The sequence below is a fragment of the Centruroides vittatus genome, unplaced genomic scaffold, assembly GCF_030686945.1.
Source record: "Centruroides vittatus isolate TY-2023 unplaced genomic scaffold, ASM3068694v2 scaffold_435, whole genome shotgun sequence".
NCBI classification, from domain to species: domain Eukaryota; kingdom Metazoa; phylum Arthropoda; class Arachnida; order Scorpiones; family Buthidae; genus Centruroides; species Centruroides vittatus.
The window spans coordinates 5,067,835-5,090,680 of NW_027122708.1; the positions used below are offsets into that span (position 1 = coordinate 5,067,835).

At 29.4% G+C, this 22,846-nt stretch overlaps 2 protein-coding genes across 6 annotated transcripts in view; both read left to right on the forward strand.

Annotated features, from left to right (window-relative positions):
- Positions 1 to 22,846, forward strand: part of LOC136989042 (transmembrane protein 245) — a 65,480-nt gene that overhangs the window by 12,814 nt on the left and 29,820 nt on the right. For all 5 annotated transcript variants that reach the window (XR_010882850.1, XR_010882851.1, XM_067287103.1 and 2 more), the window contains 6 exons: positions 5,811 to 6,090; positions 9,177 to 9,325; positions 10,273 to 10,377; positions 14,401 to 14,577; positions 15,965 to 16,198; positions 18,533 to 18,655. Coding sequence is in view for 3 of the 5 variants with exons in the window: in XM_067287103.1 (XP_067143204.1) it covers positions 5,811 to 6,090; positions 9,177 to 9,325; positions 10,273 to 10,377; positions 14,401 to 14,577; positions 15,965 to 16,198; positions 18,533 to 18,655 (1,068 nt within the window). In the remaining 2 variants the exon portion in view is untranslated. The remainder of the gene's footprint in view (positions 1 to 5,810; positions 6,091 to 9,176; positions 9,326 to 10,272; positions 10,378 to 14,400; positions 14,578 to 15,964; positions 16,199 to 18,532; positions 18,656 to 22,846) is intronic.
- On the forward strand, positions 20,582 to 22,598 carry LOC136989096 (uncharacterized). The gene is made up of 2 exons (XM_067287198.1): positions 20,582 to 21,668; positions 21,917 to 22,598. The coding sequence occupies exons 1-2, from the start codon at positions 21,549 to 21,551 to the stop codon at positions 22,514 to 22,516; spliced, it is 720 nt and encodes a 239-aa protein (XP_067143299.1). The 5' UTR covers positions 20,582 to 21,548; the 3' UTR covers positions 22,517 to 22,598.

Sequence of the window (22,846 nt, forward strand, 5' to 3'; positions counted from 1 at the left end):
TAGTCATTAGCAATTATTAATAACAATTATTAATAATTATGAATAATTTATAAAAAAAATGATATAAATTTACAAAATACTAAACTTTATTTCTTTTTTTATGAGCTAAAATGCAAGCTACTTTAGAGAATTTTTTTCAAAGTTAAGAAATTTTTTAGAATTTGTTTCTAATTTTGGTAAAATTATTGATATTTATTACTTTTAATAGAATTGTTTATTGCTGTATCAATAAAATGTAAGAGACTAATGATTTGCAAATTCATGTTTTGATGAGCACAGAAGAATTATTACATTGTGAGAGTTAATATGAGTAGCACAAAACTAAGTTTTTATTATATAATTGATTATAAATGCTATTCAGAATCCCAATTTGAGTGTGATGAGTTGAAAATAACTAAGTTGGAAGTATTTTAAGCTATACAGTGTTCATTTTAACAATGCAAAAGCAATCTTTCCAGCATTGCACAATTTGTGTGTGTGTGTAGCATTAATTCCACCATGATGTTTACAGTAAAAAATTAATTAATTCAAAAAATAGACATGTGTAAATTGCACAGTAGTTCTATGGCAATATGTAAATTTTCTCATCCCTCTTAAATGTAAAGATAATTAAAGGGAATCGTTTTAAGAAGAATTAGTGTAAAGTATAGAGAGAATTTAATAAAGAAGGAAAAAAAGCAATATTACATAAATTAATAAAAAAACAATTAGCTTTATTTTGCTGTAGTACATGTTGAAAACATCTTTGTCTTACAGCTGGAATGTACAGTACTTGTGGAACCTATCTGTTGCTTCTTCAGTATTTTGTATTGTTATCCTATAAAGTACAGTGGAACCTCTGTATACGACCTTAATCCATTCCTGATGTTTGGACTTATACCGAATAGACGTATACCAAACCAACCTTTTCCATAAGAAGTAATGTAAAAATGATTAATCCGTTCTCATGTAAAAAAAACTCCTCTTGATAAGGTATATTAATGGGGTTATAAAATAATTGAAACACTGTTTGAGCACATTAATAAAAAAATAAATTTTATTATAGATTTTTAAAGTTATTACAGTAATAATCGCAAATAATTGCTTCTGATACGCTGTCGCCAGCACATTGTTTTTCAGTTATTGAAAGCAAAAGCAATTTCTCAACATGATCTAATGTCTCTGATCTCTGTTTAGAAATTGATTTAACTCTTTTCGCAATGTTAGCAGATTTAATAATGTCTTCATTTTTCACGACTGTCGATATCATCGTTCTCAGAATATGGTATGCAACAGTTAAATCTCGAACACGCATGCCACCTTCATATTTCTCAACAATCTCTTTTTTTTAGTTCCATTGTGATTCTAGTCATTTTTTTAGCTTTCTGTTGCTTTTTATTTGCCTTTTTGCAATTCATGATTAATAAAAATAATAAAATTTTACTTACAAATTAAAATCAGAAGAAATTTAACAAAGTTATAGACTGTGGCACTGCAAATGTCTAGTCTGGTCTAGTACACCAACAGTGCTACTTGTTCATAGATGGTGCGTATAATTGAATTAAGTCGTATACCAAGCAAAATTTGTTTCGTCCAAACAGGATGTATTCCGAATTGGACGTATTCTAAAGCAGATGTATACCAAGGTACCACTGTATAATCATTTCACAGTAGTTTTCATGAGTATGAGGGATTGTCGCAATACTCTACCAATTAGCAGATGTTTAATGTTGGTTCTCTTATAAGAACGTTAACATCATGTGTTGCCACATGATTTGTGAAGATTACATTTTTAATTTGCATCTTGTTTTTATGTTTGGAAAATTACATATTGCCTTAGATACTATGCAATACACACATTAAAATCAAAGAAACATGTAGGGTTTGGAATCGCCTAGGGAAGCGATTTTCGCCCTGTTTTACTATAACGAACTTTCATAACGGAAAAACCGTTAGAAATGTCCGTTGGAAAGATCCGTTGTGTTTCAAATCGACGACAGACGGACGATTGGCCGGCGGGAAGTGACCGTTGTCGGCCGTTGTGGAAACTTTCAAATTTGATTGGCGGACGATTCAAACGCCGGACACTATTTAAGCAGTAGTTTCGGAGGGAACGGAGCTCGTATCGGGATCGGCTGAGCTCGTATCGGGAAGATCGGATCGGATCGGATCGGATCAGGATCGTTGTTACCGAAGTTCTAACTGTCTCTCTCGTTGGACGCAATGGAAATCTGGGGAAAGTAAGCCCCAGTGGTTGAGTACGAACTTGTTCCTGACTCGGAGGTTTTGTTAATTACAAGTCTGTTTGTGGAGGTCGTAAGGAGTTTCTTTCGACGAACGTGTACGGGAATAGTCGGTTGTCGTTGGATTAGTGTTTGTGCATATTTAATTGTAACTCTAATTTGTATTATTTTGTACATTTATATTGTAAATATAAACTTTGTGTTTTGTCAAACCGACTGAGTGGTTATTTTGAACATTACTGAACAATTACAACACAAATATTTTTGGTATGTTAAGTCTTTCAATATATAATATAGATTAATCTACTTTCAGAAATTTTATTAACTTTAAATGCCTTTTATTATAGACTTACAGAAACCAGAGTATTACCATAGTATAACAACAAGTAGGCCAGAAAGGCTTTCAGTACCTTTTGAACCTATGTCCCAGTCGACTATGTCATAATGCAGTAGCACCTCTACTTGACACCAAACATGCTTTATCTCAATTAGCAAGTATTATAGAAATGCGACATGTTTTATGAAAATATTTTTTTGTGCCTTAACCAAAAACTATTAAAAAACAAAATATTGTGTAAAAACTAGACAAAATTTCTGGTTTTATGCAAAAATCTCAGGTGTCTATGTTGAGTTTATGAAGAAATCATAAACTTCAAAGAAAAATACACTTGACTTTAAGGAAAACTTTTGCTTTGCTGCATTAGGTAAATTCATGCATTCAAAGTAGAATTCAGTTATAGACAGGTGTTTAAAGATGCTTAATTTTGGTAATTTTTTCTAACTCTTAAATCATGGCTTAAAAACTTGATTGTGTAGTCAACATCTTGCAAATAAAGGAATCAGTAATCTTTTAAGTACTTTGTATATAGTAGGGATCAAAATTGTTTCAGAAATGCCCATATTTTCAAAAATTGCTGATTTGTGTATGTTCTTTTGAAACTCTACTTGGAAAATTTGTTCAAATTGTCAAATAAACTGGCAGAAATTATCTATTGGATTAGTAGTAATAATGTTGGCATAATTAGTTGACTTGTACTATGAAGATGCTCTGTGTTTAACTAATTTAAAATAATGTTTAACAAACCTTAGGTTTAACATACAGTAATGTTTTTGTCAAATTGATCAATCAAACTGTAAAATTTATGCAAACCTTTATTTTCCCTTAATAAAATCACAAAAAATTCATAGGACTCTTGCTTACATTTTAAAATCTTTTGCTGAATTTATAATAAAAATGGTTGAGTGCTCATTTCCTCATCAATAAATTACCTGGGAGTATTAATTTTGCATTTGTTTACCTTTTCTGAATCACAATTGTTCTTGCCAGCTCAGTCTCATCTGCTAGAGAGTTATGCATGTGTACTATATTTTCTGGAACAGACTATTGCTTACTTGTTATACTATAGTATTACCAGGGTTAGCTCCAAGGAAAGTCATACCAATGAGGCATGACTTCCCTTGCTGGCTCAAAATGACAATGATTTATGATAATAGCTTTAAAATGAAATATGAACATGAAAATAAGGATTATTACCCTAAGAATTGTTTGTAAAGTAGGACATTGTAATTTAATAGTTTAAATATACTTGATCATGTATAAAACAGACACCAACCATAAAGGTACGTCATGATGCTTTATTTGATCTTACTCTTACTGTACAATGTGGATTTGGTATGCATTTTGGGATTTTTATCCCCTCCTCAGCCAACATACTATCAACCATATATACTATCCATCAAATTCTATGAATTGCAAATAGCACTTACAGAACCTTTCAATATAAGAAAACATTGAAATAAATTACACAAGAAACTTTTCTCTTTCCAGAAAAATATATACAGGGAAACAAACATTTCTCTCTATATATTTTCCTACAACAACGATCAACAAGAATCAAAGAGCATTGATACAACATTGAAACGAATAATCCTGTTACATCTTTAACCTTATTTACCAGGGATGATCAAACTTGACGAAGCACAATTAATTAAATTCAACTTCAACAAAGAACATACAGGACTCTAGAAATTCTAGAAATTTTCAAAGTTACATTAAAAAAGAACTGTGTTAATCATAAAAATTGTGAGTCATTATTGGCACCCTGGCAGTTGTGTTGTCATTATTGGCAGTTGTGTGAGTCATTATTGGCACCCATGACTAGCCATGCCCAAGGAGGAGAAAAAATAATGACTTAACTAGTTTTTATGAAATTAATATTATTTTGTTGTTAGTTTATTAATATGTAGATGTAAAGTAATGGTTTTTTAAAAATCCATATTTTTAGAAAAATTAATTTGAATTTGTTATTCGACATTCCAAAAAAGAATTTTAAGTAAGAATGTAAGTGAACCTGATGTAGACCTATTGATCAGATCAAAAACATTTGTTTCTCCGTATATATTTTTCTGGAAAGAGAGAAGTTTCTTGTGTAATTTATTTCAAAGTATTCCAGTTTTAGTGTTTGTTTTGTTTTATAAGAAAACATTTTTTCTTACACTGTGTTCAAATGTAGAATCTACATTTGAAACCATTAAGTGCTTAGTCAGATGATGGGACATGTGAAAGGTCTTAAACATTTAATCAAAAATAAATACATTGACCTCTTAAGTTTTCTAGTGATCTTCTAATTATGTCATCTTTATATCTTAAGTGTTTTCAATTTTTTCCAAATTTATATACTTATGCAGTTTAGTAGTATGAATAATGTTAATTATCTTATTGTTATTTTATATAAACTTATTTAATTTTTTGATTTTACTGAATTGTAATTAGTTTATTTACATTTTGTATTTTATAGTTTAATTTTTTTGAATTCACTTCAGTTCTCAAATTTGTATTATGATATTTGAAAATGAGAATACACCTAAAGACAGCTTTGTAAATAACTGAAAATTTTGTATTGTAATGAAATAATTACATTTTCAACTCAACAGAAATATATAAAAAAGATACTCAAAAAAAAAACCTCTAGCTATTGCCAAAATTTTGAGTTTATTGAAATGTTTATTCTGAACAATAGAATGTGTGCACTCTGAAAATAGTTAATAAATATTTTTTCTTTAAAGCTGCAATATTTTAATGCTTTTAAATCAGATTTAAATTAAACTGTGGTAAGGGAAACTGATTTTGAAAATAAAATTTGTTACTTTTTTATAATAGTGTCAAAAAGTTTCACTGTCATAATTATCATATTATTAGTATAAGACAATTAGCATTATTAGCAAAACTACTTATTATTAGCAATTTCTTGTTTTCTATCAAATGTATAGGATAAACTGTGACAAATTATAAAGTTATTGGATATGATATGCTTTATAAATCAAATATAATACTATTAATTTAATATAATTAAATCAATATTTACTTTCCTGGTTTTTTTTTTTTTTTTGCTTGATTTTCCTTTCACTAAAACATTGTCATTTTTTCTTTTTTTTTTTTTAACACTTCTGTTATCTCTGTGTTATTAACACACTAATTATTTGATGGCTTTCTAACTTAACATCTTTTATAAAGAATTTATTAAATTTATTAACAAATAACTAAATGGACTTATTTTTGTATAATGAGATTTTAAATTTTATTTTTAGACATCAACTGATGAAGCAGATGAAGCAACTTCTAGTTTAGCACAAAAAGTTCAAGTTGAACCAGGTACACCAGAAAAATGTACTGTTGTAAAACCATCAACATTGTCATTACCTGGAGCAGGATCTAGCATTAAAGAAGAAACACAAAAAGAACAACAGCTTAGCAATGTTTATCTTTATTGTCTTCTTTGGGCTTGTGTTATAGCTCAACTATGGCCACATATGTGGTTACTGCATTTATTTCCAATACCTGTGGTGTATATAATAGCAAAGAGATTAGGTAAATAGTTTGTTTTTTTATTAAATATATGAATTTGGAATACTTTGGTAATTAGAATTGCATTGAGCAAAATTTGTAATCACCAAACAGTTATTTAATTATTAAAAATATGGGAAATATAAATAACTAATCAAAGAATATTGTAATATTTTTTGAAATTTATAAATGGTAAATTTAAAAATGCTACAAAAAATTTAAATGATCATCAGCATTGATTGACTATTGGTAGCATGAAAATCTTTGAAAATATAGTGACTCTCATTGAGCGAGATCCATGGGGCATATGAAGAAATAAACATGAAAGGACCTAAGCATTGACCAATAACATGTATATGTAACCAAGAGAACAAAAATTGTTTATTAGATGACATTAGGTCTGACAGCACACAGTACCCAATGTACAGTCACGATACTATATGGGTCATAGAAATTTGATCGCCCGAATAAGAATGATTTTACTCTTACGAACTAATGGATTTCCACCAATGTACCCTTTTCCTTGACACAATGCTTATACACTGTAGCCCTGTATAATCCTGAGATGATATATTGGTTCCCACAAAGACACATAACTAATTGTCCTAATTGGATCCTCGGATAGCCTAATTCACAAATATATGTATCTCTCACTGACGGTCCACTGTACCAGCACGATAGAAACGGGTCATTCAATTCCAGATCAAGATGTCCCTTCGTCGATGGTGACTATCTCCTGGTTCTGAAGCTCCCCTTTTCCTTGTTTCTTTTCTTTACATGTAGCTCATCCATCCAAATTAAAGTCTTTCAGGCTCAATTGCCAAGCTCTAACTTTCCCAAAGACTTCAAAAAGAAAAAAAGGCATTTTGATGCAAATGTCTGTCCTTTTTGTAATTGCTGCTCTCTGGAAGTAGGTCACTAATATGTGACACTACCCTACACTAATTATAAGGCTCCAAACATGGCAACCAGGAAAAGGTGACGCCTGGGCAAGGAATGAAGTTTTCACAACATACTGTACAACAATATATGGAAACACAATACAGAATAACAGAACAATATATATAAATGTAACTTTTCTTTTGTATAGATATATAATACATAGTCATGTAGCACTACAAAAATTTGATAAATGAATTTGAAATGAAATTGGTTATGTACTCGTAGACTTTATATAATAGTCTACATAACCAATCTGTGTTCCTGTGTGATAATTTCTCCATGGCAATTGTATTCTTGTATTCTTGCTTCTAAAGAATTTTTTACTATTTCATCTAATGTTTAATGAAACTACTGTAGTTCAATAATAACATATGCTTTCTCAATTATTTTGTGAATCATCATTTGATTATATTTCTAAAGATGGGATGGAGAGGATAATAAAGAGAAATTGCTAGAATATAATTACATATTGGCAGCGAACTAACATATATTGCATATGTTTTCAATCCAATTAACAGGTTGTAATTAGGTATTTAACAACAACAGAATTTTACGTTGAGACAGAACAAAAGTAAATGATACAAAAGAACAATTATTTAATAGTTAATAGAACATTTTTAAATACAGATAACCTGAACTTATGACACGCTTCCAGTCTGACAGCCTGACCACCTACATCCTGCCAAATTACTTAGTAATTATTTAGCCTTAATAGCCTGATAAAGGATTCTGGCTGTTCATTTGATATATGATGATGATGATGATGATTGTTACATAAATTTAAAACTTTTGAAATACATATATAACTGTGGGTTGGAAGCGTAAGGACCAATGTCAAATGCATTGGTCCTTGTTCTTCCAAGTTTCCCCCACAGATATACACAGATAATGTATATACATTAGTGATGTAACGAGTAGTATATTCGGCTAGGAGCGTGGCCGAATACCGAATATTCGGCCAGGAGCGTGGCCGAATAGCCGAATATTCGGCCAAACTATTCGGCTTGATTAATGCACGTACGAAAATTGGCGTGCAAACCGCATTATCACGCACCCTGCTCTCTATTGGCCCGCTGTCACTACGATTTTTTCTTCCAGTAGGTCTAAATTATTTAAATTAATTAAATTATAATTATTAAAGTTAATATGAGATGGAGCCTAACGTCTACCTGTAGTCCCAAATTGGTTTATAATTTATGTAATAGCCGTAAATAGCCCGATATGATTCGGCAGTTGTTGGTATTTAAATGTAAGTTATAACTTATAAGTTATTTTATTTGCAATCGATCTTTTTAACTCTTTAATTAAGCACTAAAATTTTGTTTTTACTACGTATTTGTATACTGAATAGTACCCTAAGGATATACTTTAGTGGGGACATATGGTCTAGTTTCTCCCCAGTTGTGGAACAGTTCAAATATATTATTGGGGAGTTTCTATTTGTGAAGTTTTGTGATATTTTGTTGCTATTGTTTTTGTCAATATTTTAAAAATTAACATGATTTCAAATGTTATCTTTTGTATATAATGAGAAAGACTCATTCTTTGCTTTATTTATAAAATAAATTATATATTAGTTACTCATCTTCTAGAAATAGATAAATAATTCTTTCATTAAATACGATAAGTTTCAATAAAACGTTTTTAAAATCATTTTAAAATATCGTAAAAAAAATAATAATATACGCGAATACGAATATAACATAATTAACTAAACAATAACATTAATGCCCGATACATTCTAACCTACACGCCATCAATGCCATAAGATATCGGGCTAGATAAAGGCTATAATATTATTTAACTACGAAATAATTTAATACTAGAGTTAGATGCTATTTCTTATTAACTTTAATAATTATAATTTAATGTTAAGCATTAATAAAAGTTACCAAAATGATTAATTTACTATGTTTTTGTAATTTTGTAACTTACTCTTGTTTTTAAGTATTCGCTATTCGGCCGAATAGCGAAAAATAGGCCGAATACCGGATAGTAACCGAATATTCGTTACATCACTAATATACATAAATACAGCACAGATAATTAATGTAAGTATTAATCAAATTTTATATTAAAATTGAATGATTTTGATCACATTATATTTACTTCTCAGTATAATAAGATTGATAAACATATTATTTTAATAAAACAATGTTATATTTTAGGATCTCATTTTGGGTTGTGGAGTTTTATTGGATTGAAATTTAATGCAATTTGGAAAGTTTGTTGCCACTGGTGTGAAGTTAGAAGAGATGCTTTAGTACCATCTCCAGTAAGAGGGTTATGGAGATTAATGGCTCAGGGTGATAAAATGGTAATTAAAGTATTTTCAAATTTTGAGAAATTTCTAATTAAGATTTATGGATTTAGACTGTTTTCATATTGAAAGTGTAATAACAACAATAACTGTTAATAAAAATTTCAACAATTTTCTTCATTTACTTTTATTATATTATATTTAGGGATATATTAATGACTTAAGTGATTTGAATATAATAATTTATTTTTTTTATGATACTTTTTTAGCTAATTAACTTTTAATCAGAATTTTCTAAATAAATTTACAAAATATCTTCTAAATCAGAGGTCGCAAACTGGTGGCCTGCAGGCTGGATATGGCCTGTTAAGGCTTCATATCCAGCCTGCAGCCTTGATAATTTCTTTTCTAAAAATCAATATTTCTAACATCTTTTAGGGATTAAAACAGAAAAAATCCAAATGTTGAACTGTTTATGCAAGTCATAAAGGCCTGGCAATAAACAGGCCTTTGTTAGAGCCTTTTTTTAAAATTACAGTATGTTTTGATTTATCAAATAATTTATTGAATGTGGCTCATGTCTAATATACATCTATTTGACTGGCCTTTTGCTGTGTTTGAATTTGAGACTCTTGTTCTAAATGATTGATTTTTCTTACTATTTCATTTTCTTAAAATATATCATGTAATGATTTGGAAAAAATAAAACATTTGAATAATGCCTAAATTATTCAAATATTTTTTAAAAAGGAAAGTGTATTTTATGATTTTAGAATATAAAAGCATAAATTATTCAAATTTATCTGGTTTTTTTATTTTATTTTATATTCTAAATGCTTCTAATTTTATTGATTTCCAAAATTAAGTTTATGATTTTAAATGTATCTTGTGTGATAAATTTACTTTTTTTATTAGTTATATTTGTTCCAAATAAATTTTTACAGTTATTAACATAAAATTGAATTTATTATTGATTTATAGTAATTTTTTCACTTTAATTTCAGATTACTTCAATTCTTGAAGGTTCAATTGATACTTTTACCAGTATAGCTGTGATTTTGATTGTATTTATTCTTGCAGTTGTTGGAACAATTTTTCTTGCTGTCCAAGTAAATAAATGTTATTTTTTTTACATACTTTTAAAATAAATAATTAACTCCATAAAGGGAATAAATTATAAATTAAAAGACACAAAAGAATAAATTACAATAAACAAAATATATACAAGTTAACAAGTATTATAGACAAGTAAATTTATTTGAGATTATTATTAGAGATAATTTTATGTCAAGAAATATTAAGAAAAAATTTATTGAATATAATTTTTAATTGACCAAGCAAAACTGTGGTTATTGGTTGCCTAGTTGAAATTCATAATTGGATAATCATATCTCAGTCATGTTATTGTATACAGTACTCAATTTATAGCATTTATTCTTTAGCCAAACTCATAACAAAAGTTTTCCAAAAACTTATTCTTTTTAAAAAAGATATAAAAAAAAAACAAAAAATATGTTCATAGTGTGTGAAACAAAATTAATTGTGACATTTCTATGCAATTTGTTATTTTGACTGGATTATTGACAAAGATATTTTTGTTTCTTCACTTTTAAGGTATAAATCATTACATGCATTATTTTCCTGGCATAAAAAACTATTATTAAAAATTGCTATAACAGTTATAGTGCTTTAAAACACCTTTATCTTAAAATTTATTATAAAAAATTGCACTTATATATTGAATTTTGCCACAGTTTAAGAAATATTTAAGAACAGCTTTGGGTTCAACCATATAATCTGAAAGTGAGAAAAAAAATCATTGGACATTGGACATTTGATTGGAAATAAAATGCCAAACACTGCTAAGAGAATTAGGACTAAAGATGAATTTCATTATTTAGAGGCTGTATATCATTGATTGAAAAAACTGATCAACCCATATTGAATGTTCACTCAGTTATAATTTAAAAAAAATTTTTTTTTTAAAGCAGGCAAATTTATAAAACAAAAATTAACAAAATTACTAAAAAAATTAAAATAAATTTAAATTTGATTATCATTTCTGTGAAACAACACTAAAACAATTTCTATAGTTATATTGTAAAAGAAAAAATAGTTGCAATTAATTAAAAAAATTGTAATGAAGCATTCAAATAATTAATGTCAAAATTCAATTCATATTTAATTAAATAATACTTAAATGAATAAAAATTATTAAAAATAATTATAAAATCTAAAACTAAATTAATACTAATTAAATTAAAACTAAAAATAATAATTAAATTTAAAAATAATAAAATAATAATTAAAACGGTTAATGTTACCCTAGGATCCAAAATGGCGGCGGGGGAAATTTTTCCCTACGTTGGAGACTGCGACGGGGAAAAAAATTTTCCCTCGATTCAAGATGGCTGCGTTTCCGGCCGCCATCTTGAATTTCTCTGCACACTCCGTGGATATTAACCGAAATAAACAATAAAAAAAAAAGAATTTTTTTACTCACTTTTCGATGGTGGTTGCCTGCTTCTTCCTATCTTTTTTTCCTTTCCGAACGTATTTTTAAATATACGCCCTTTCTCGTACTTTCTTTTACATATTACGGTCTCGTCGATTTCCACCGTTTTATTCGGCACTCCTTTTTTAAACGATGTCAAATTACTCAAAGCTATAAGCAATACCAACCGTATGTGATTAGACCAATCGACTCCCGTTTTTCTGGATTTGCCCGCCGCAATCGCCGAGGTCGTCGCCGTACATTCCAGACATAGTTAGTGCCATATAAACGACAGAATGCAACTCCAAGAAATGTGGCCAAATTTACTTTTAAATGTTCCATCAAAGGCAGAGGTCTTCGTTCCGCACTTACTACATCGCAAGAAACAGCTTTCTCTATTACTCCGATAGTATAATTTGCATAAAGAATCGCAATGAATGCAAACGGACTCGGTCGGCTGTATGCCTAATTTTACAGCAAATTTCAATGCGTTATCGATACTGGGAGGCAAACCTGGTTCCAAAAAGTCGTCTTCAGTTAACATGGAGAAATCACGGGTGGTGCATTTCGACCAAAATTCGTCATTACAACTCAAATCTGCAAAACTACTTATTATCGAACAATTGCAAATAAACTATACGTTTACCGATAATAAATTGTGCAAGAATGAAATATCGTAACGAAATAAAACAGCAATTATTTCAATACGCAATTCGTCGCAACACTACAGCAAACGATTCCAACTGGAAACTAGTCGATTTGCATAAAATTGCCCGGAAAGGAACAGAATCACGTCGTAGATCATGCATTTGCATATTCGTTCGTAACACCCCTATGTATTTCCCGCCGATTTTACTCTCGCACGACGCTATGAAAAAGCTCCCTCTACCGTCGCAAATACACACTACCGTCCGTTTCGAGGTTACAGGAAACTCGGCCACGTCGAACGCAGGGTCGAAACCGAACGGGGAAAAATTCTTAACGGCGTCGATGTCACGACTCTAGGGAAAATTTTTTTCCCCGTAGTAGTCTCCGAAGTAGGGAAAAAATCTCACCGCCGCCATTTTGGATCCTAAGGTAACATTAACCATTAAAACTCTGGTCTTTACACCAATACTGAAATCAAAATTAATTAAAATCAAATTAATTTTTAAATATATATTATTTGTGTGAGACAGTGACAGAACATTTTGCTTTTACTATATATCTACATACAGATACAGAATACAGATTGCTGGTCAAGCCAGCCCAATGCCAGCCAGATGGCAACCTTAATGTTACCCTGTGGCCGTTGGCCATATTAATGTATATTTTGTATTTTATAAATGTATAAATTTAAGTTAGATTTAAGATTTTCTTTGTTTCTCTTCCTTTCCTGTTGACAAAGACTTCCTTCTTAATCATTTTACGATCTAATTGTTTTACGACCTGATGGGGAGTGATGCCTCCGATAAAAAACAACTTTGTTAAAAAAAAAACAAAGTAATAAAAAAATCAGAGAGGGGAGAAAAGGAAAAAAGAAAGACAGAACGGGTCTTGGCTCTTGACGAGGAAGGTCGTGGAGCACAGGTTGTAAGTTGGACCAACGAGAAGGATCTCGGCCCTCGACGAGAAAGGTCGGGGAGCACGTGTTGTGTGTTGGAACTAGAGAGGTCAGAGATCGAAGCTCGACGAGTGAGGTCGAGACGGAGAAGACCTAGTGTTATAGTGGATAGAGGACTTCCTGACGAACTGACAATCTTGCTGGACAAATTCTGAGTGGATTATCGTCCAAGTGAATGAGAGGAGTCTACCGAAACTAAGGATAAGAGGCATCAGTAACCCTGCTTCAGCATCACGAAGCCATCATAGCAAAAATCCCGGGTATTTCCACCTTCATCCTTTTCTGTATCTATATTCTCTCTTTCTTCCATTCTCATAGTATGTAAGTAGTTTTAAGATAGGTTAGGACCCTTAGTAATATTAATCGTTTTATATTACATATTCTGGACCTTGTAATACCACCGCTTACTCGTTGGGATCTTGTATAAGCGAACCTTGTAGCTAAGCGAATAAAGATATAGTTTTTTTTGTAGATTAACAAAGTGTGTTTGTCAATCATTCACTGTTAGCTATCACAACCCTATTGTCTCTAAAATGGGGACAATTAGTATCAATCAATTGCAATCTGACTACATGAAAGAAAAGTCCACCATGGTGGATGTCACCTTGTATATGGGTACTCTGCTTTGTCAACAAGAAAGTTTCCAAGAACTAATACTTAATTGTTCATATTGTAATTTTAAAAATTTATAATCTTTGTCTGAAACAAATAATTAATTTTCTTATTAAATGTGAAAGAATTGTTTTAAGAATCCAAAATCGTGATGAGATTTGCTTGATTCCAATTAAATTGCCTGATTGTTTTTTTTTTATCCAATTAATTGTCCCATCACTAATATATATGACTGGATATAGAAAAAGCATCAATATTAAACAAAAATGGAACTAAATAGATCAAGAACATTCAGATTTAATAAAGTTTATTTTTGCTTCAAAAAATTTTTTTGTAAATAAAAGTATAAAATAATTTTGTGCTAGAATTATAGTTAAAACGTTCTATAAATGTCACTAGTTTTAAAATAACTATTTGTTATAGATATATGGTGAAAGCATGCATCTTGTTGGTGTTACAAGCAGCCTGATAAATCAGACTCTTGTCCATAATTCTGATATCCAAGAGTTACTACCTGAGAGTTTGTTAGATGTTCAAGGAACATTAGATTCAATGTTAGGTGATGCATATGTGTATGGAAGAGAATGGATTTCAACATCAGTATGTATTTTTTTTAAATATTTTAAATTTTTATTACAGTATATTGTTGTTTAATTATAAAAGTGTACATTAATAAGTTACAAATAATGTATCAGAATATACAAAATTACTTCACACTATACTCTTATAGTTTGATTGTATGCATTTATTATCTTCAAGCATTTCAAAATATATACTTTTCTAAATGTTTCTGAATTATTAATTACAGTAGATTCTAGTTATTAGAGTCAGTGGGGTTAATTGTAGTAACTGTAGTAATTTGGAGCAAATCCTAATGACCAAAAATAAATCAAGAAAATAATTAGAATTTGTTCTGATTATTTGAGAACACTATACAGTTTAATTGAGATATTGACTGTTAGATGGGGCTCTTGTGACATGTGGAGGCCATTACTGGTGGTCATAGCCAATTCACTCAGTAATAAACACATTCATATTCACGTAGTGTAGTGATTCTACTTGCAGTGGCTGCTAGATAACAAGCATGTAATTGCTGTAGGTATGTGACATTTGGGCTGACTTAATAGTGAAGAAATGTATTCAGTGTAGTGATTTGTTTTGATTTTTTTTTTAATGATTTTGTAAATTTTCAGACTTGCCAAGATATCGTGAAGAGATTTGACACTAGAAAATGTAAATGCTTTATTTGAACAAATGAAAAACTAACCACCTGACATCAGTTATTGCCAGAAAATTGATAAACTACATCTTTGAATCAATTAATGTTTGATACATACATTCCATTGAAACTATTTTTAATGTAAATATTTTTCTAATCTGTATCATTTTTTTTTAGCATTTAAATATTTTTGTTAGTAATATTTGTTAGTAACTGTAGTTTATGTTTTGTTATACCTTATATATTTTTTAACACTACAAAAAACACTTCACATAAACTTTGCATAATTGGGCCAGAGTATTCTAGTGTCAATGTATGCCAATTAACCAGAATCTACTGTAATTGTAATTCTATAGTCCAGAAAGATTCAACTATTTTTTAGTTAATAATTACAAAATTTGATTACAAGGTCCTGAAGAAGTAGCCAAGGCACTTTTTAATATACTTTTTATTAGTTTTAGCACCATTATTTTAGTGTATTGCTATGCAAATTTCACAGTATAATCTATCTTTAACAAGTTACTAGATATGCACAAAATGATCCATAAGACCTTATTGATGTGTATTTTATAATATAATGTACACAGATTTTACAATATATATTATTAAATTTATAATATAAACAGATTATTTATTGCATAATAATAACATTTTTTCCTGTACATAACGATTTTTTTTCTAATATTCATCTATGTAAAAAAATGATGACATTTAGTTAGTCTCTTATAATAAATTAAATTTGTTTTCACATTAGCTTTGTTTTTATAGTTGAAACGACTTATTGATGAAAAAGATGAAGTAAGAGCTGCAGCATTAGAAAAGCAGATCTTGGAAGTGTGGGACAGAGTTTATCATCTTTGGGTTTCTCGAAATGTTAGTGGACCAGTATTTGACACTCATCATCAAAGTGCATCATTTGATAATCTCATTGATGGTTTAAAAACTTTAAATATTGGATTGTTGGTTAATTTTGTTAAAGAAAATATTGGAACATTTATGAAGGTATGTTTTTTTTAATAAACAGGTAATATAAAATTTATAAATGCTAAATTAACAAATGGTTTGACATATTAGGAGCTTTAATTTTCTGTTTTGGAAAAATTTTAAATTAAAATTTTTTTTCTCTCAAATTTGAAATTATTAAAAGTATTGCAGCATTTAAGGCTTTTGATTCTTTTTTAATTCTGGAGCATGAATCATAAATTAATATTATTTTGCCATGTCATTGGTAAGAAATTATTTAAACATATTATGAAAATGATCTGTAAAGCCATGTTCTATGCAGGACACAACACATACTGATTAAACACAATCTGAAACATACTTAACTAGTGATTTAATATGCAAAACAAGAGGGATAATTATTGATTAAAATTAAATGGATTGGCTAAAATTCAAAACAAACAAATATTAATTAAAAGATATATTTGGTTTGAAAATTATTATTCTGCCATTCATATTTGTACTTGAAAATAATTTAACATAAAATTTAGTTTAAGATTAAAATTGAACACAAGTCTGTCGGAGAACAGTCATCATTTATTCACTTTCACTGCTTTGGAATACAGGTTTTGACAACTGATCTTTCTTTTTAAGCTGCTTTGATGACCAAATTTTTAAAAATTTCCCTTAAAAACAATGAAAAAATATCCAACCAAAAATATAAACACTTCAGTCAGAGCACTTTTTTAAACACTATTTTTAAAGGGAATTTTAAAAATTTTTGCCTGCAATGAATGATAAGTCATGAAAAGCTCTATTTTAGAACAGCAAAAGTGAATAAATGGTGACTGTTCATTGACAGACTTAATCTTTAATTTTAATTGTCACCTGGTAAAAAAATTTTTAAAATAAAAGTTAGCATATTTAATATATATATATTTTAATAAAAGTTAGCAATATATATGTATATATAAATCATAAAAATCAACAAAACAATATTTTTTAAAATACTCTTTTTATATTTGTAATAAGAGTGTTTTTAAATAGGGCTGGATAGTTGAGGCAACAAGGTGTCAGCCTAAAGATCAAATGTTTTAAGAATATTCTTGAAGTATTTGATCTAAGATAATACATTGATGTTTCCAAAAAATATTTAATCTAGAATAAAATTCATGACTTTGTAAACCACTTTAGTGTTTTTATGGTTTTTTTTATTCTTATATGTGGGGTCACCTGATTCAAAGATGATGATAAATATGTGTACTAATCTCAAAAGAATCATTAAAAAGTATTTAAGATACTACAATTAGAGTAAATACCAAATGGCTAATAACTTTGTTTATTTACTCTAATCTTACCTTATTGGAACTTAATTATATATAATTTATATAACTTTCTGCAGAATCATTAACTAAAAGTTTCTCTGATGAAATTTAATATTAGAATCAAATTGCATAGAACATATGAATGAATTTAAGGATTTATTGATAGGTATTTAATCCAGCCCATAGTCATAGTATATTTAGATACATTTAATTCTCTTTGAATAATACAATATTTTTTATTATATTAAAATTTTTATTTTTTACATTTTTTTGTGCAAATATGTTTGTTTTTTGTATTAACCAATATATTTTATTTAAAAAAAATTAAAAGCAATTTCATGTTATTTTATGCCTGAAACTTTTATATCTTTCTATCTGCTATTATGTTGGTTTTACAAGGGATTTTATATTGGACATTTGTCTGCTATTGTTGCATGTTCAACCTGGACAATTTACAACTTCTTAATCAAAAGCATATTTGCAGAAACTTTGATTACCTTCTGTGCAATACTGTTTCTGTGCATGAGACTTGGATATTTTTAGTTAATCATACTTTTTAGTAGAAGATTTTTACAAGTCACAATATTGCACAAGTCAAAACACAGAATATTATTTCTAATTCTAAAAGAAACAGTTCTCTTATTTTCATATTTCAACAAGAAATTTTGGAAAGTTATATTGAATAATTATTAGTTGTGAACAAATTTTTTTTAATAATTACTTTATTTAAAATTTTAATTAGTGTTAAAATGATTTAGTAAATGAAAATCACCCTAAAGAATTTTCAATGCACACTTTACTAAGATATTTACTTATATTATTGGCAAATACATATTGTAGCAGTTCAAAATAAAAATGAATTTTAAAAACAAATATCAGAATCTATTTCTGTAATTAATTGACATAATGTAAATTTTCATATTTTTCAGTAAAAAAGATGCTTGAAACTTTATACAAGCTCACTTGTTTTATATTAGATATTATTTATGAAAATTTTGTTTTAAACAATTCTGATTTGTCACAAAAAACTCTATTTAATTTATAATGTATTTATTTAATTTATATGCAGGTTTTAGAATCTGTTTGGATGGTTTTAAAAGGAAACATCAGTTTAGCTCTAAGTATATTAACTGCCACTATTTCTCTTGTATTTGGAGGTGGAACAGCAGTTCTTAATTTTATTCTGAATTTTGTAAGTTCATAAATTTAGAAAAAACTAATTTTTAAAAATTACGATATATATTATTGCACTGTTTTTTAAAGATTTAATATTTTTTACTAATAAAAAAAAATAAACATAAAAGTAAAGACAAATATGTAACTTATATATATTAAGTTTTTTTCTACCACCATAATTTTAATAGATTATTTTTTTCTGAAACATCTTTAAGCATTTATAAATTATGATTTTAATACAGAAATGGTTAATGAAAAAATGTTCAATAATAATAATAATATTGAATCAACAAGGTCCAAGCTCGTGAGTTATGCAGAGGCTCATGTTTGAAAGATTTGTCACGGTCTCCCTTGGCCACCAGTGGTGAAAGAAAGTATGGCTACTTCAATTTTCACACCAGTTTTGGGAAACCATCCTAATTTTGATGTTTCTGAGGCAATTCAGCCAAAGACCACTAAGGCAGGTAAACCATGCCAACAGATGAATTGGACATTGGAAATGAACAAGTTTATCATCCTTACTTACTTCACCATTACAAAACTTGAAACAGACATGACAGCATACACACAACAGTTACATCACTTGTTCTTACAACAATATCCTCATCTCACTGTCACTGTACAAAGGGTTGTTGATCAAAAAAGAACAATTATACATAACAACCTATACCTCAAACAACACCAGGACATATCAAACAACAAATTGCAGAACAATTACACCAGCAATTCTCCCAATATCAACAACAAAATCACATTATCCATCAAGATACATGCAATACTGTTCCTACCAGCACTATTTTCACTGATGCTGACAATATCAACACTTTTTCACTGCCTGAAATAGATTCAGGTTTAATTCATACTATCTCTCTTCTTTACCAAGAAACACTCACTAAATTTACAGGCACTGATCCTGCACAATGGCCATGCATTCCCAAAACCAACATTTCTAAACTAGTAGGGAAAATACATTATATGAACACTTAGAATTAGTGCAATCTGGTAATATGTATTTCTACACTCTCAGACATCCACACACTAGTCACAATCACAGTAGTGACCTACTAAGGACTAAAACTACATCCACAGACAGATGCACACGAATCAAAAACACTTCAGAAACCTACCTGGCAAAGAAGAATAGAAACACAAATGATATTAGACAGCAACTAGGCAGGCTGACACAATATGCTAATAACAAAACAACACCTAAATGAATGAAACAACAAAAAATTTTCAATAAAATTAAAATACACACCATGCATGAACAATACAATGTTCACATTGTAGTATACATTGATACACTGAAAGAAAAACTTGCAGTCAAAGCATGGCAACTCAAATGATACAAAATTTGCTCTGTACAGAAACAACAAAATAAATTATTCACAAACAATAAACTCTTCTACAGCTAATTAATACCAAATCCACTACTGATTCCCAACACAACGACATGCCAACTGAAGAACTCACAAATTATTGGTCTTCTCTTTGGTCTACTGCTGTCACGCACAATTCTGAAGCAGACTGGATCAAAGAGGAGAGCGAAGACATGCAGGTCACATCTAGTATGCATTGTGTTGAAATAAATACACAACAAATTGCTCAATGCAGAAAGCACACATCTGGTGTAGACAACCTGAACAATTTCTGGTACAAAAAATTCACATCCCTGCATCATGAACTAGCTAAACATTTAACTAATATCATCAACAATCTGCAAGACATGCCAAGTTTTCTCATGCAGGGCTTCACCTACATGAAATCAAAAACACCACCACGAAAGAACCTGGACAGTACAGACCAATGTATTCTAACACTTTATAAGATTCTTACCTCTTGCAATTGCAAAAGAAAAAATATATATACAATTATATTGATAAACACAACATTCTTACAGAAGAACAAATGGCTGCCGTAGAAATCACAAAGGTTGCAACTACCCATTGACTCTATCATCCTACGGCAAGTTCATAAGCAACACAGAAACATACACATGGCATACATTGATTACAGAGAAGCATTTGACAGTGTACCACACACTTGGCTATTGCACACACTTTGCATCTTCAAAATTCATCCCCAATTCATTAGTTTCTTTGGTTTACCATGCTTCACTGGAGAACAACATTATATCTTAACCTCCATAACACTCAGATAAAAACAAATCAAATATACATTAAGTGAGGAATTTTTCAAGGAGATTCGTTGAGTTCGCTTTGGTTCTGCCTTGCATTTAACAAAACACAATATAGGCCGCGTTTTTTTATGCAGTGCTCGAGAAGCGCTTTACAGCGAACACTCTGAAACCCGTTTGTAAATGCAGCGCTGCAATGTAGCGAACCGTTTTTAAATGATTGCTGCAAGGAGTCGCTGCAGCGAAGATAAAGCAGCTTTTACGTCCGCTACACGTATAAAGCAAAATGGATGCCTCCACATCGAAAATGTTTAACGTCGTATTGTGCTCCGGAGAAAAACAAATAAACGTTTCCGTAGACGAAAATACGATGAAAAAATTAAGTACAGGTAAATATCTTTATATACATTCTTGAAATAATAAATTTAAATTTAATCCGTTATTGGTATTGTTTACTTTGAATTAGGTTATACTGATATGATTAAATGGAAATATAGAATCAGTTTTTAATTTCAGCTAAGGAAAGACAATACCAAATAAGTGATAATCACATTGTACACATTTAAGATGTTTAATTTTAAAAATATGCTATATATTTTTCAGATGAGACGTTTCGAGAGAAGTACTGCGAAGTATTCTTCTCATCTAATAATGTTGAAGGCACAGGTGAGACATGTTTTATTATTCATTTAAAGCATCTTAGAGGCAACTATGATAAAACTGTAATACTGATGTAAATATATAAAAATAAACTATAAAATTTCTTTCATATATGTATTTGCTGAAATCTCGAAATTTGAAATTTTCCACCACAGGTTCAACACTCTCTGAAACTGCACCCTGTCAGAATAATGAAACTGAATCAGGGAAGAATGTAAACAAGTTGGATTCTGTAAGTATTATATTTTATGAGTTAAAAAATTATAGCTTACATTATGAAGCAGTTATTTCTAAGAAAACATGATCTGTTATCCTTAAATAAAACCCTTCATTTTATTAATTTATACATTTAACATATTTATGATAAAATACTTTAAGTTTGAATATTTTTGTGAATAGTCTTTAAAGTAAGTTTCTGAAAACTTAATTAAAGAATCTATATAGTTATCAACATGCTAATGAAAATGTAATATTTTATAGGAAACTACATGGACCGCTTCCTCTATAAAAAAACTTATAGAGTTTCGCAGAGAAATGGACTTGCAGTTTCAGAGTCCAAGTTGTAAAAAAATAAAATTATGGGGCCGAATAAGCCAAAATCTAAAAAATGAAGGTATTAACGTAACGGCAATAGAGGCTGACAGAAAGTGGAGAAATCTAATGCTGACATACAGGAGGAGAAAGGATCAAATGAAACGGTCTGGAGGTGGCCAAGTTCCCTTTTGGGAATTTCAGGAGGAATTAGATACTTTCCTCGCTTCAAAAGCAAATATAAACCCTCCTCCTGATACCTTATTATCATCATTATCCTCAGCAACTAAGGAAAATGATGCTGAGGAAATTGGTGATGCCTGTACTTCAGACGATTGCCTGGAGAACAAACAGGCACCACCAACCAAAAAAAGGAAAAGAACATGTTCTTCCAAAGATGAGCCTCCCAAATGGTTTCAGGAATATATAAAAAAACAAGAGGCAGCGGATGAACAACGCTGGAAGAAATTAGAAGAAATTGAAGTGGAGAAATTAAACATTTTAAAAAATATTTTAAATATTGTTCAAAAAAACAAAGAAAAAAAGTAAATTTAAATAAATGTTTATAATCAAATGTGCTTGTGTCTTAAATTTTAATTAAAAACTGGTTTTATATATCAGACTCAATTATAATCATTTCAACTTTCCATAGGCAGGATTAAATGTAATTCTAGTTCTTTTGCTAATTTCTCATCTATTCCCTAATCCCATCATATCCTGACTAAAAACAAATTTTTAGGATATTTTAGGTTTATATTCTCTTACACCCTTGTTTTTTGTATGATAGAATTACCTGAATTTTGAATTTAGATTTATCTCCTCCCAATTTAATTATCTAACTTGTAAGTCTACCATAGTTACACTTTAATTATCTCTGAA